The 13,179-nt window shown below is 45.1% G+C and overlaps 1 protein-coding gene across 3 annotated transcripts in view; it reads right to left on the bottom strand.

Annotated features, from left to right (window-relative positions):
* The window catches only part of SLIT2 (slit guidance ligand 2), a 446,646-nt gene that overhangs the window by 45,211 nt on the left and 388,256 nt on the right, over positions 1 to 13,179 (bottom strand). For all 3 annotated transcript variants that reach the window (XM_019552853.1, XM_019552854.1, XM_019552852.1), the window contains 2 exons: positions 11,176 to 11,247; positions 9,315 to 9,478 (listed from right to left, as the gene is read on the bottom strand). In XM_019552853.1, the coding sequence (XP_019408398.1) occupies positions 9,315 to 9,478; positions 11,176 to 11,247 (236 nt within the window). The remainder of the gene's footprint in view (positions 1 to 9,314; positions 9,479 to 11,175; positions 11,248 to 13,179) is intronic.

The following is a 13,179-nucleotide window of genomic DNA, read 5'->3' as shown; positions in this document are numbered from 1 at the left end:
TCTTCCTTATGTCCAGCCTGAAACGGTCTTGCAGGAGTTTGTGACCGTTCGACCTCGTCATCCCTTGGGGCGCTCTGGTGAACAGATGTTCCCCCAGATCCTGGTGTTCACCCCTGATAAACTTATAGGTGGCCATAAGATCTACAAATCTAAATGCAAGTCCTATGATTAAAGTCTCTTTTTGGAGATTTACTGTAACTTGTAACATTGGATCAAAAGTACCACAACAACTGTTAAGGACAGATAGGGTGACAATGTGGGGGTGACAATGTGGGGGGAAATATTTTTGTTATATCCAATCTCAAATAAGACCTGTTTTCAGCTGTGTGTGGAAGGTCTATTGGATCTTGTTTAATTGTGAATATATCTAGCACATTCTGTTTGTTCATCTAACAATTTAATAATTACTGTTTAATCTGAATTCCCCTCTGAGCATAGAAATACTTTTTACTTGCATTGATAGTGTGTAAATATGTTTACAGAAGGCCTTATGATGTCAAATGAAAATAACTTGTTGATCTGTTTCTCCAATGGCAGTAGACTTCAGTGGAAAGAGAAATAAGCACCAGTTTTTTTATTTCATTTCTCCGGCTCTCTTAATTTATGTTGCTTTCAGCTTCCTTTTTTTTATTTCTGCTCCTTTTATCTTGGGTAAATACTGCCTAAATCACAGATGACCAACCTGTGGCATGGGCAACTTGTGAGTGTAGCATGCAGCAGATTTGAGGGGGAGACAGGCAGCACAGTGACAGATAAGGCAAAAAGCAGAGCATCAGATTAGGTAGGGAGCACTGGGCATGGAGCAGAAAGAATAACTTGGTCAGGGAGCACAGGGAAAGGAGTAGAAAGCTGTACAGCAGATCAGCTGGAGAAAGAGAACAGAGTGGCAACTCAGGGAGGGTACCCTGCAGGGCTAATTTGTGGCACACCTGTCAAAAAGGGTGGCCCCATTAGCCTAACTGATTTAGGATCCTAATTTTCATTAACAAAAGGGACAGATATATAGGAACCTGATTCCCCATAAGACAGTAGTTATCACTGTGTCCAGATTTTGCATTAAACTAATTATTTGAAAGTATGTAATATTTCATATCCAGCATAAATTTAAATCTTGTTATACCAATTCCTTAAACCAGAAGGTCAGAAGAATAGGGAAAATCTTATATACTTTCTCTGAATTTTAGCCAAAATAAGTTTTAGTTTAAAAAATTAAGATTTTGTTCCCACATTAACCTTTAATGTTCAGCTAACGCTTAGGATCCCAGCATGCAAGCCAGTACCAATATAAATTTAAAAAGACATTTAGCTAAGGTACATAAATAAAGATAAGTCTGTATTGTATGTGAACCATGTCATACTTACAAGAAAAAATCACTATTTAGATCAGGGATGAGCAATAATTTCAGCCTGCAGGACACAAAGGGAGTTTTGTGGGCTGTCACGGGCAGTCAGCAGCCCCCCACCCCTGCACAACAGCTCACCAAAACTCTTTATATGGGATGGGGCTGTGGGTGGGTGAGGAGCAGTGCTCGGGAGTGGGGTGGGTGGGCAAGGCCAGGATCACAGGGCAGGGTCACGTGGTGGTGACAGTGTGGGGCTGGGGCCAGGGCCAGGGCATAGTCACAATCTGCTTTCCACATGCCCCTGTGATGGATGCTGGTCCTGTGGACGGGGACATGCAGGGAGTGGGTCATGCTCTGAGCTCTGGCCCCGTCTGTCACTGCTCTAAGATCACAGCTCTGACACTGGATGCAGCTCCCCTTCTGGCTGCAGCCCCATCCCGGGCACCTGACTATGTGCTCTGTCCATGTGGCTTCTGGCTGGTCTCCATGGACACTCCAGGATAGCAGCTAGTTACAACATAGGGACAGGTCCGGGGCAGAGCCATGCTCTGCTCCCTGAATGTCCCAGCCAGCAGAACAGGGCCTGGCTCTGTGCTGTCACCACCCTGCAATCCCAGGGTCTCCATGGAGACCAGCTGGGAGCCATGTGGGCAGAGCACATGGGAGGGCAGGGAGCTGCATCCGGGGTCAGGTCTGGGATTTGTGGCAGTGACAGCATGGGGCTGGGGCCAGGGCCAGGGCTGGGGCCGGGATCCACTCCCCACACGCCCCTGCCCCCAGAGTCCATGCTTGTCACAGGGCTGGGCAGGCAGCGGGTCATGGTTCTGCCCTCGGCTCTGGCCCTGTGCTGTCACTGCCCCAAGATCTCAGGGTCCCATGGCCCGGCCATCTGTATCACTCTCAGATGCCACTCCCCACCTGCCCAAAGCCCCACCTCAGCCCCCAACCCAGCATCCTGCCCATGCAGGTCCTGCCCAGGTGCCTGAGCAGCGGGGCTGGGCCTGCAGGGCTGGGCCTGGTGGCTGTGGCAGCTGGAAGGCGCTGCCACTGCCAGGGCTGTTGGGAAATGGAGTTTGGCAACTCCTCTGGCCCAGCTCTGATGCACAGGTGGTAGGCCCGGTGCCTGGGCCAGGCGAGACCAAGGGACACAGAGAGACAAAATCCTTTGACGGGTTGGATCCAGCCCGGGGGCCATATTTTTCCCACTACTGGTTTAGATTATAGACTTTGAAAACCCACAGAGAGAGGATGAATGGTATAATACTACTCCTTTAGGTAACTGACAGGTTTTAAAATATTCCTCAGGTGTTGGTTTACCTTATAAACCATAACAGCAGTGGTAGAGCATCTCTCCTGCCTGATTCTTATTTGCATGATAGCCCCTTTGTACTTCGGCAAGTGTAAAGGAGCTTTCATATACAGAAGAATCAAGCCTGTAGGCTATCATTCACCATTCTACATTTTAAGCCCCTCAGTTTCTATATATATTTCACTCAATTAAAAACATCCAGTGATAAATACTGAAGGACACAATATTTAGTTCAGGGATGTCCAACTGGCAGCCTGTGAGAGGTTAATTTGCAGACCCTGGGCTCCTAGTCAGCCACTGCTACTCAGAACCTAGAGCTCCAGCAGCAGCTGGGGTCTCCAGGATACTCGTCCCTCCTCTGACTTCCACTTCCTGCCCCAGGGGGGTGGTGGGGTGTAGCATGGTGCAGAGAAGGAACCGTCAGTGGGGCATCAGTAGGTGATGCAGGGGAAGGTGAGGCACTCGTGTGTATGGACCTGCATGGTACATAGTGCAAGGGGCCTACAGCTCATGCTGGTGGAACCTGCAAAGCATAGGCCCTTGGTGGTACATCATGTGGGATATGCCACCCCTGCTAATTTAGAAGCTGGACAACCCTGTTATTATTTATACAAAAGACATGTCCATAGAGTCATAGAGAATTAGGGATGGAAGGAACCTATAGGTTAAATGTCATGTCTGTGTAAGTTTGGTTTGTTTTTGGTTTTTTGTTTTGTTTTGTTTTTTTAAGAGAAATTAATATAAAAAAGGAAACTAGATCACAAAGAAACACATTAGACAAGAAAATCTTAAACCCTGGATTAATTTGCTCTGATTTAAGAAATTCTTTTATTCCTCAGCATATGACCTAGTCCTACTCCAATATCCATATTGCATTATCTTTCATCACAAATTGCTGTTAAAATTGCTGATTATAGGACAAGGCAATCAGACTGTAATTGTAACCAACACTTGACTCAGACTATTAATTTTCAACCCAAAAAGAGTAGGCTATTTAAGAGACAAAGGTTATATTATACAGCCATAGTATATACCATACAAAGAAGAAACACTCAAAACTGTATTCAGAGAAGGGTAAATACATGCATGTATTAGGAAAGGAAAGAAGTCTGCTTGAGGTATGTGTAGGGAAGGTCAGAAGGTCTAGTCTTAACTAGATAATCCATTCAAGGTCTATTTATAAGCTTACCTTGTATCAGAAAACCACAAGGCCCTGGAATCTCTAGAAGCAGGGCATGGATTGTAAAAGGGCAGAAGTAAGAGATTAAGAGTCTGTTAGAGCCTCCACACAAAAGAAAACTAGGAAAAAAGTCTGAAGAAGTAGATATCAGAGGAGTTTCCTATTACTTAAGAAGATAATTTCATCAGCTTCTCATGTGTTATTTATGTGAATCTTAGCTACTCAGAGACTTTCATTAAAAGCACTCTTTTTCAAAGGGTAGTAATTGTGTGTTACAAAAGACGAGCATTCGCTGCATTTTGCTTTTGACAGAAACCAATGACACAGATAAAATAATTCAGCTGTAAGTCCTGCTCTCTAAATATATTCATCATAACAGGTTGCCACTTTGGTTATCTCTACATATGCATGACCAAAGCAGAACCAACTTCCATTCGAGTTCAGAGTTCCGAAGTTCTTGCTTCTAGCAAGGAGCATCTTGTATTGAATATGGGCTTTTTAAATGTCCCTGCTGGCAGTTTCTTCGAAACAGAAGGTGAAATTACTTGCATATAAATTTAAAAAATAACTGAATAATAAAGACCTATGTCTTACAGGTCACGAACTAACTGGAGAAGAAGGCAGTGTGTGTTCTTCTATTATCTTTAGTTTCTTTGCAGAATCGTAGCTGTAGGCAAATAATTTTCCTGCAAAGAAACCCATTGAAAAACCCCAGTCTTGAGGATGTAGCAGCTACAGAGATTTTTCTATGTAATAAACAGAACCAATATCTCCTCCAGTAAAACTTTTAAGATTTTCTGGCAGTGAAGGGGATTGGAAACAAGACATCACCATGTACTTTAAAATGTTGTTTTTTTTAACAATCAGAGAGATGGAAGAGACCTCAAGCATCATTTAGTCCACTGCTTACAGCCACGGTTCTCAACCTTTTTAGAATCAAGGCACCTCTTGAACAATGTCAGATCTTAGTTTTCATTCAATTTTGGACTACAGAAAACTAACTAAGAGAGCAAAGAACTCAGTTGCAAAGAACTCAGAAAGACTAAAACAGGTCAGAATGTTTTTAAAACTATGGATTGCTATTTGAAATGTATGAGTTTAACTTTTGATTTCTGTCTGCACACCTTGTGGATCTAAAATACATGGCATCCAGCTGCAACCTTGAAAGGATCTCAAGCTAGCCCAGGACTACCTGTACACCAGTTAACAATCACTGCTTTCGAAATTACTGAATGCTTAATTTTGACAGAAGGAAGAAAAGTACCACCTATTTCTATCTCCTTACCTCCAACGATCATGGGATGTTCTCATGATAGTCACAAACCAGTTTCTGGTTCATGTTTAAGATCAAGCATAACTGCAATAATGTTTAGTAAATGTAGATAAGAGAAACCTCTTAAATTGATGTACAGAACAAATCAGAACCACAAATAGCTGCCACAACAGACCTGTCTGACATGGAATGAGCCCTGCCGTAACCCTATACCTTTGGCCATGTAAGGCTATAACTGTTTTCTTAGGGGAAATCAAAGCCTAATGAAATAGAGTCAAACTCAACAATGAAAACAATTTGGATCCCCCCCACCAATGGCTGTAGATGTAAAAGCCCTTTGACACCAAATTTAGGAATAAATGCCTCACTGGGATGAGCATGTTGGCAATGGAGGTTGGCAAGATGATTGACAAAAGCAAAAAGCACCATTCTATCACTATTTTAGGAAAGAATTTGGAATACCTTTGAAGAATTCACTAAAAGTTGAATCAGTCAATAGAGTTTGAAAGGCATTCATCTTTTAAACTTTAAGTTACTTCTATAAGAGAATGACCAAGAAAAAATTTCAGCTAGCATTTATCAATCACCTCAGAAGTGGTCATCAATTTAGTCAGGACCACATTAATAATGATGAATATAAGGAGATTTCCCGCCCCCCATCAGGATATTTCAATGCATCTATCTTTGAATCTGAAGACAAGGTATTACAGCAAAGTGTTCTGTGCTTTCAAAATGTTGAAGGGGAAAAACAAATAAAACTGATGAAAATGTAACCTCCCACCACCAAAAAACAGAATATCCAAAAAATAAGATAATGGAAGCTGCTCAGTTGGCAGAATCAATGGGTCAGAAATGGGACTGGGAGGTCATATTGACAACAAAATTAATAGTAAAAAATGTTTATTAATAATGAAAAACAGGAGATAAAACTTTGTGTATTAAGACTTCAAACAATTTCTAAACTAGTATGGAATAGGATGACATCTTTATAAGTATCCTGAAGCTGTCAACACTGAGCATTCCTAAAGCATCTTATGCTGGCCAAAACCGCAGGCAGAATACTGAATAACGTGGACCACAGGTCTGATCCAGGTTGGCATTTCCTGTTGATCTTGTGAGGCAGAATGAACTGCAAGGCTCAGGGATGTTTACAATATTTACTAGAAAAACTGAAATGGAAACGTGACAGGTTAGGAAAAGAAAGTTTCTTGGTCAGCAGGGATCTGGGTTTTCCATTTCCCTCAGAAAAACAGAGAAAACCAGATCTGTGGATTCTCCGCTTTTGCCAAGACCTCTTGCAGGCTGGCACAAGCTCCAGCCTGCAAGAGCCAATTGCAAAAAGGGCAGGAAATCCCCAGCCCTGCCTGGAGGGTGGGGGGGCCTAAGCATCTGAGGCAGCCAAGACTGGGCTCCGGCTCACACTCGCCCTTCGCCCCGGAGCATGGAGGTAAGTGGGGCTTGGGGACTGTGGGGCAGGGTTGGGGAAGATGGTTTGGGGGCTGAGGGAGTGGGAGGTGCTGTTGGTCCGAGGTGATACATGGCAGGTGGCAGCATGACCAGGGGGTGAGGGCAGGGGTGCCCCTCTGCATGGGGCTTTGTAGGCAAGTGGTATGGGGGCAGTGTGGTGGTGCCTGACATGTGCGGGCCACACACATGCTGTCTGGCCGGCTGCCCAGGGGAGGGGGAGATGGAGGCTGGCATGCAGCTGGAGCACAGCTCCATGGCCAGCTCTGCAGCCATGGTGAAGGATGGGGGCGGGGTGGGGGCTTGGGCTTGCACGCGACACTGCCACTTATCTGGAGGCCCGTTATGGCAGCGACGGCCGCTGCCTCCAAAGCCTCCCGCTGCCGCTGTGGAGCTCTGCCTGGAGCTGTGCAGCTGGCTGCCGGGCAGCAGTAGCAGCGTGGTGCTGGCTGGGTGGCACACAGCCATCCCTACCACCACCCTGTGCCGCGCCACTGCCTCTGGCCGCACAGCTCCAAGTACAGCTCCGCGGCGGCAGCAGGAGGTTTTGGAGACAGAGGTCATCACCACTGGCACAGATGGCCGCTTGCCTGTGGGGCTGCCTGTGCCAGCGGTGGTGGCCTCTGCCTCCACAACCTCCCACTGCCACTGCGGAGCCCTGCTCAGAGCTGTGCAGCCAGAGGCAGCGGTAAGGTTGCGGGGATCGTTGTGTGTCACCCAGCCACCACCACACTGCCGCTGCCACCCAGTGGCTAGCCACACAGCTCCAGGCAGAGCTTCGTGGCGGCAGCAGGAGGTTTTGGAGGTAGCGGCCATCACCACCATAACGGGCCTCCAGGTAAGCAGCAGCACCGCATGCAAGCCCAAGCCCCCACCCCCCCACTCCTATCTCTCACCATGGCTGCAGAGCTGTGCTTCAGCTGCATGCCAGTCTCCATCTCCCCCTCCCCTGGGCAGCCGGCCAGGCAGAATGTGTGCGGCCTACACATGGCGGGCACCACCATGCTGTGTCCCACACATCACTTGCCTGCAAAGCCCCCACATAAGAGCATCCCTGCTCACACCCCCCGGCCCTGCTCCCAGCTGCAAGGTGCCACCTGGGGCCAGCAGCACCCCCTGCTCCCTGAGCCCCCAAATCATCTTCCCCAGCCATGCCCCATAGCCCCCAAGTCCCACTTACCTCTAGGATCTAGGGGCGAAGGGCATGGCTCCATGGTGGCAGTGCTTATCCACAAAGCCTCCCCCCCACCCCGCATGCAGATGCCACCACAGAGCCGTGCAGCTGGTTGCGAGGCATGCCACTGAATGCAAGCCCCCCGTTTCACCCTCCAGCTGGGCAGCACATATGTGGCCTGTGCACAGTGGTTGCCACAACACTGCTGCTGCCGCACCCTGTGCCACTTACCCACAAAGCCATTCAGGTGGCCCTAGGATGACAGCGCAAGGCACAGTGGCAGAGCTGCGGTGGCAGCCTCTGTGTGCGAACCTCCTGTCAGGCCAGTCAGCTGGCATGTGTGCGGCCTACAGAGTGGCACCCCTGCCTTCACCCCCTGGCCCTGCTCCTGGGAGTGGGTACAGGGGCACAATCCCCCACTTCTTGAGCTACTCCCCCAGCACCTTCCCTTTCCCCTGCCCTGCCCCGCCCCTTCCCCCCATGCACACTTACCTCCTGGGAAGGGTGTTAGTGTTTGTATGTCTGGGGGTCTGTTGCAAGGGGCACCAGGAGGGCTGTTGAGGCTGTGGTGGGGGAGTGCGGGGCACCAGCAGCACTGGGAGAGGCTGTGGGGGGCCTTCAATTTTTATCACGGATTTTGGATTTTTAATCAGAGAAAACCAGAATCCCTGTTGATCAGACATGAGAGCTGCAAGAATCTCATTTAGAGCCAAAGATTAATGGATCTTGGGATACTGCTCCACTGAGGGCCTTGTTACACAGTAACCCCTGGATTGTCCACACATTAACACCTGAAACTGGTTATAAGCACTTATCATATGGCTCAAAGTTATGCCACTCTAGGGCAGGACGATCTCTGAGACGTGCTACCCACTCTAGACTATGCCTTAGTGTAAACACCCCACCTACCCTGACTCTGCTCACCCATATTGAGCCCACAGCCCCCACTCCCCTTCCAGCACCCCAGATCCCCACTCACTCTCCCCTTCCCCATTTACTTATAGTTGCCCGCACTGTCTGATCTGGGGGAGCAGGAGGGGAAGGGTTAACTTGCCTGCCCTCCCACTGCTGCCACAGCTGCTCTTTGGGTAGGCTAAGCCCAGAGAAGAACAGCAGCTTGGTAATGCAGCTAAGATAACCCCTCCCTGCCTGCTCCCCTAGACCAGACAGTATGGGCAGCCATAAATAAATGGGGAAGCAGGAGGAACCCCAGGGGCTGGGTGAAGGGACATGGGGCAGCGGGGAAGCCCAGAATGAGAGGAGAAGCTAGCACTAATACTGATCAACATCTGTACAGCACACAGTGTAAGATGTAACACTTTCAGAAGAAAGTCTTCTCAGGGCACCATTAGCCAAAAGGAATTGGACACTGGAGCATGTGTTCTATGATAGAGCCACGACTATGAGAAGTATCTATCTTGGTTTTGTGGATGACCCTGGGCTCTAGGGTGAATATGTTATGATTAATATCTTTAGAGAGCATGAGATTATTCTGTTATTTCACACCTCAAAATTTCAGCACACATAAAATTTCAAAAAATGATCACATCAGAAGAAAAAGAAAATGGTACCTTGGCAAGTAAATTTTTTAGATGGAGTTGTGAGAAGTAGTTTATCTGCCATTTCTCCAGGACCAGCACAACGTGCAATACCCGGTTCTTTGTATTCTGACTTAACCCAGTCAGATAGCCACTGCATGTTACAATCACAGTAAAGTGGGTTTGCTCCAATAGCACTGAAAGAAGAAAAAAAAAAGATAATGGTTTTATGTAGTTGCTTTAAGGAAAGCAAAATGAAAATATGATCAGTAGAAAAGACTGAAATGTAAATTTGTCATGTGGCTTGGCTGGATCTTGGCTTTGAAGCTAGGGAAGATATTTAGCAGCAAACTCTGGCTTGAGTCATAGCCATTGCTCAGTTATGGGCTGATGCTAATGAGCTCTGTATCATCCCTGGAACTTAATGGACAAAGTCTGTAAGTTAACAGAAATCATCTTCAGCTGCAGAAAAAAAAAACTGTCTCAGGAAGTTTAGTTACCCAGAGAATGAAGCATCACCTCTGCATTCCTAGAAATCTTGAGCCTGAAAAAGTAGAGTCCTCACCCCCTTTTTAAAACAATGTACTTCCTTCTTTGACCTCATGGCTGCGTGACCTTCATAAATCACTGGGAATGGCAGAAGCAATTTCTGTTTTAATTGTTTTTTCATCTGTGATCCCATGGGAAAACCCTTCCATGTGCCTATATTAGAAAAAAAAATCTCTGTGCAAACTCAGTGGTGCCAACATCAGTGGTGGTCATTATGGAGGTACTGCCATAAGAGCTGTTCATTGGGAAGGAATCAAATTGTGATGCTAATTATTTTAGCAAGTTCCTTTGTATCAGCAATAGACAATATTTTTTAGCAACTGGCTAAAATGACCCAGCTTTTCTCTCTTTTGAAGGGACATGCATCTCAACTCAAAATTACAGAGAAAGATCCCTTGTTGGGAAAAGGACAATTGTGAAGAACATGATCAAACCTTCTCTTCTCAAGAAACAGGGGAAATGGCTGGAGTGCATGAAAATACAGCCATCTCTTAGAAGAAAGTAGAGGTATTTCTCTTTCTGTTGATACCATGTCACAAAGTGGTGGCATAAAAATGCCAGCAGGTAGAACAGAAGAGAGAAATTACCTATTCGGCATCAAAATATTGGCAAGTCTGTAGTGTTAACGATAAAAAACAGCATTTTTTGTGTGTGGAAAAATTGTACAGTGCCTATGCTCTGGTGCGCCACACATTTTTTAAATGCTCTGAAGAGAACGGCCAAAATTAATTATAGCTGCCATTTTAGAAACAAGGAAGGGGGAAAAAGTAAGTTGAAGTCCAAATTTAAAAAAAATCAATCCCTTTGTCATGTTTTTCATTAAACAAGCAATTCCTGTTTTTCCTTTGCCCCCCTTGACCTCCTTTCCCTTACTCCTTTCAAATTGCCCATCTCAGTTTTAGCATGTGCATGAAGGCATGAGTATCTTGATAGCAACATTTGAATCAGCCATGACATAAGGATGACATGAAAAATACTCAACATGCTCTCAAATTTCAGCGAAATCTCCAGATGGCATATTCAGGTCTAAAGATAAAGCTGGATCTAAAGCAGGTGACTATTCATATAAAGCCTTTAAAAACTGCAGCTGTTCAACAGCATCACATTCAGATACACCTGTACACAGATATGTACCTTTTCTTCTATTGCAAAAAACAAAGATTCAGTATCTTCCTCTAAAACCAAACACTTAAAGCTCTCACTTGTCTGTTTCTTATGTGTCATACAGAAAGTGAAGCAGAATAGGAAGATACTACTGCAGAAAAGAAAAGTTTTCCATGAATGCTCATGTACACAGGAAATCAACACTTATATATGTAACAATATACAAATACCAAATACTTACAGATGCGATAATGCTGAAAGATCATTAAAAGCTCCTTCAGGAACAACAGAAATATCGTTGCCATGTAAAGACCTAAGAAAATAATCAAAATATTTTTTTCCTTTTTCTCTGAGTGAAAGTAGAAGTAAAAGGATTTTTTTGTTTTGTTATTTGTAATGTCAACTAGAGAAGCAAGACACCTGAAATTTAACTTTTCATTTTGGAGGTTTACCAATTTTGTTCTATCTCACACTGAATTACATTTCCTGTGGTTTTCAGTTCTTCCCAAGGCTACACAACGGCCCACCCATGGCAGAAATGCAGAAAAAGTACTATTTCTGAAATGTTTAGCATATAACTATAAATTGTTTAATGTTCTTTCCACTTGTTTTTTCATGGAAACCACTTGTAACAAATATGTTCATGAAAACAAATTTTAAGTTGTAAATTTTAATTAGTTTAATTGTAAAATGAAGCCTCTTTATTGATCAAAATGCAGAACTAATTTAGTCACACACTGGGCAAACCTATCCAATTAGTTTCTTTCCCTTTTTATATACTCATTCATTTACATATACACCTACACATACCCGTGTTTATGATTAAAACCATGTGATATCTATATTGGTATAAAAACAACATCTAACAAAAGTTATGTGTACACCCTCTAAATATAAATGTGTTAGAGATATCTGACCCAATCATGCTATAAAATGGTTTCAACGTAGCTGTGGAGACAGAAAAAAACACAATTCAGAAGGATCTTAGAAAGCTAGGCTAGAGCTAAGAGGATGAAGTTCAATGCAAACAAATGCAAGGTGTTACTAAATATGAGTCTACAGTGTGATGCATCTGTATACAAGACAAATGCAGTTTTGAGATGCAGAAGCATTAGGTGCAAGACATGAAAAGTGACAGTGCCTCTCTACTTGGCACCTGCTTAGGCCTCATCTGGAATACTGTATACAGTTCTGGGTTCCACATGTTAAATAGGACATGGAGACAAAAAAACAACATATAACTAGGGCCTTTTGTTTAAAAATGGTAGTTTTTATAGGAAATAAATATTTTTTTAACAAAAACTGTCAAATGACTATTTTGTTTTTCGTTTTCCATTTTTTCCTTTCCCCATCTTGTACTAAAAAAATAAGTAGTTTTCTATTATAAAAAGTGTCAGTAACATATCATATCATGTCCAGGGAGAGTGGTCACTCCTTAAGGAGACGATCCTCCAAGCCCAAAGGAGGGTAATCTCAACGAGGATCAAAGGGAGCAGGAGGGCACACAAGCCTCCATGGCTCATCAAAAGCATCCGGGAATGTCTCCTTGCTAAAAGGGAGGCGTACACCCATTGGAAAGAAAGGAACATCACCAGGGATAACTATACTGCAGTTGGTCGGGGATGTAAGGGGCAATCAGGAAGGCCAAGGCAGAGATGGAACTAGGGCTAGCTTCCCGGATTAAGGACAATAAGAAGTCCTTCTTCAAATACAAAGGGGGTAAAAAGAAGGTTCCGGGTAATGTGGGGCCCCTGAAGGACGCGTTGCGGAATTTGGTTGTCACACCAGACGACAAAGCTAATATGTTTAACAATTTCTTTGCCTCCGTCTTCCTAAGTAGGGACCAGAACAGTCACCTCCCTTCTGGGCCCCCCTCGGGCCCCAGGGGAGGTACACCTGGGCCACGGGTTAGTGAGGAACTAGTTAGGGAACTTCTGGAGGGAATGGACATATTCAAGTCAGCCGGTCCAGATGATCTCCACCCTAGAACTCTAAAGGAATTGGCTGAGGTCATTGCAGGCCCCCTGGCATGGCTTTACGAGCACTCGTGGTGCTCTGGTGAGGTACCGGAGGACTGGAAGAGAGCCAACATGGTTCCCATCTTCAAAAAGGGGAAAAAGGAGGACCCGGGAAACTATAGGCCAGTTAGTCTTACCTCGATCCTAGGCAAGCTGTTTGAGAAAATTATTCTGGCACATGTCCACAAGGGGCCGGCAGGGGACTGCATGCTTAGGGGCAACCAACA

Source organism: Crocodylus porosus, unplaced genomic scaffold (assembly GCF_001723895.1).
Source record: "Crocodylus porosus isolate Cpor-Errol unplaced genomic scaffold, CroPor_comp1, whole genome shotgun sequence".
NCBI lineage: Eukaryota > Metazoa > Chordata > Crocodylia > Crocodylidae > Crocodylus > Crocodylus porosus.
Note: the sequence above shows the minus strand (reverse complement) of the source record. Positions and strands in the feature narration are given on the sequence as shown.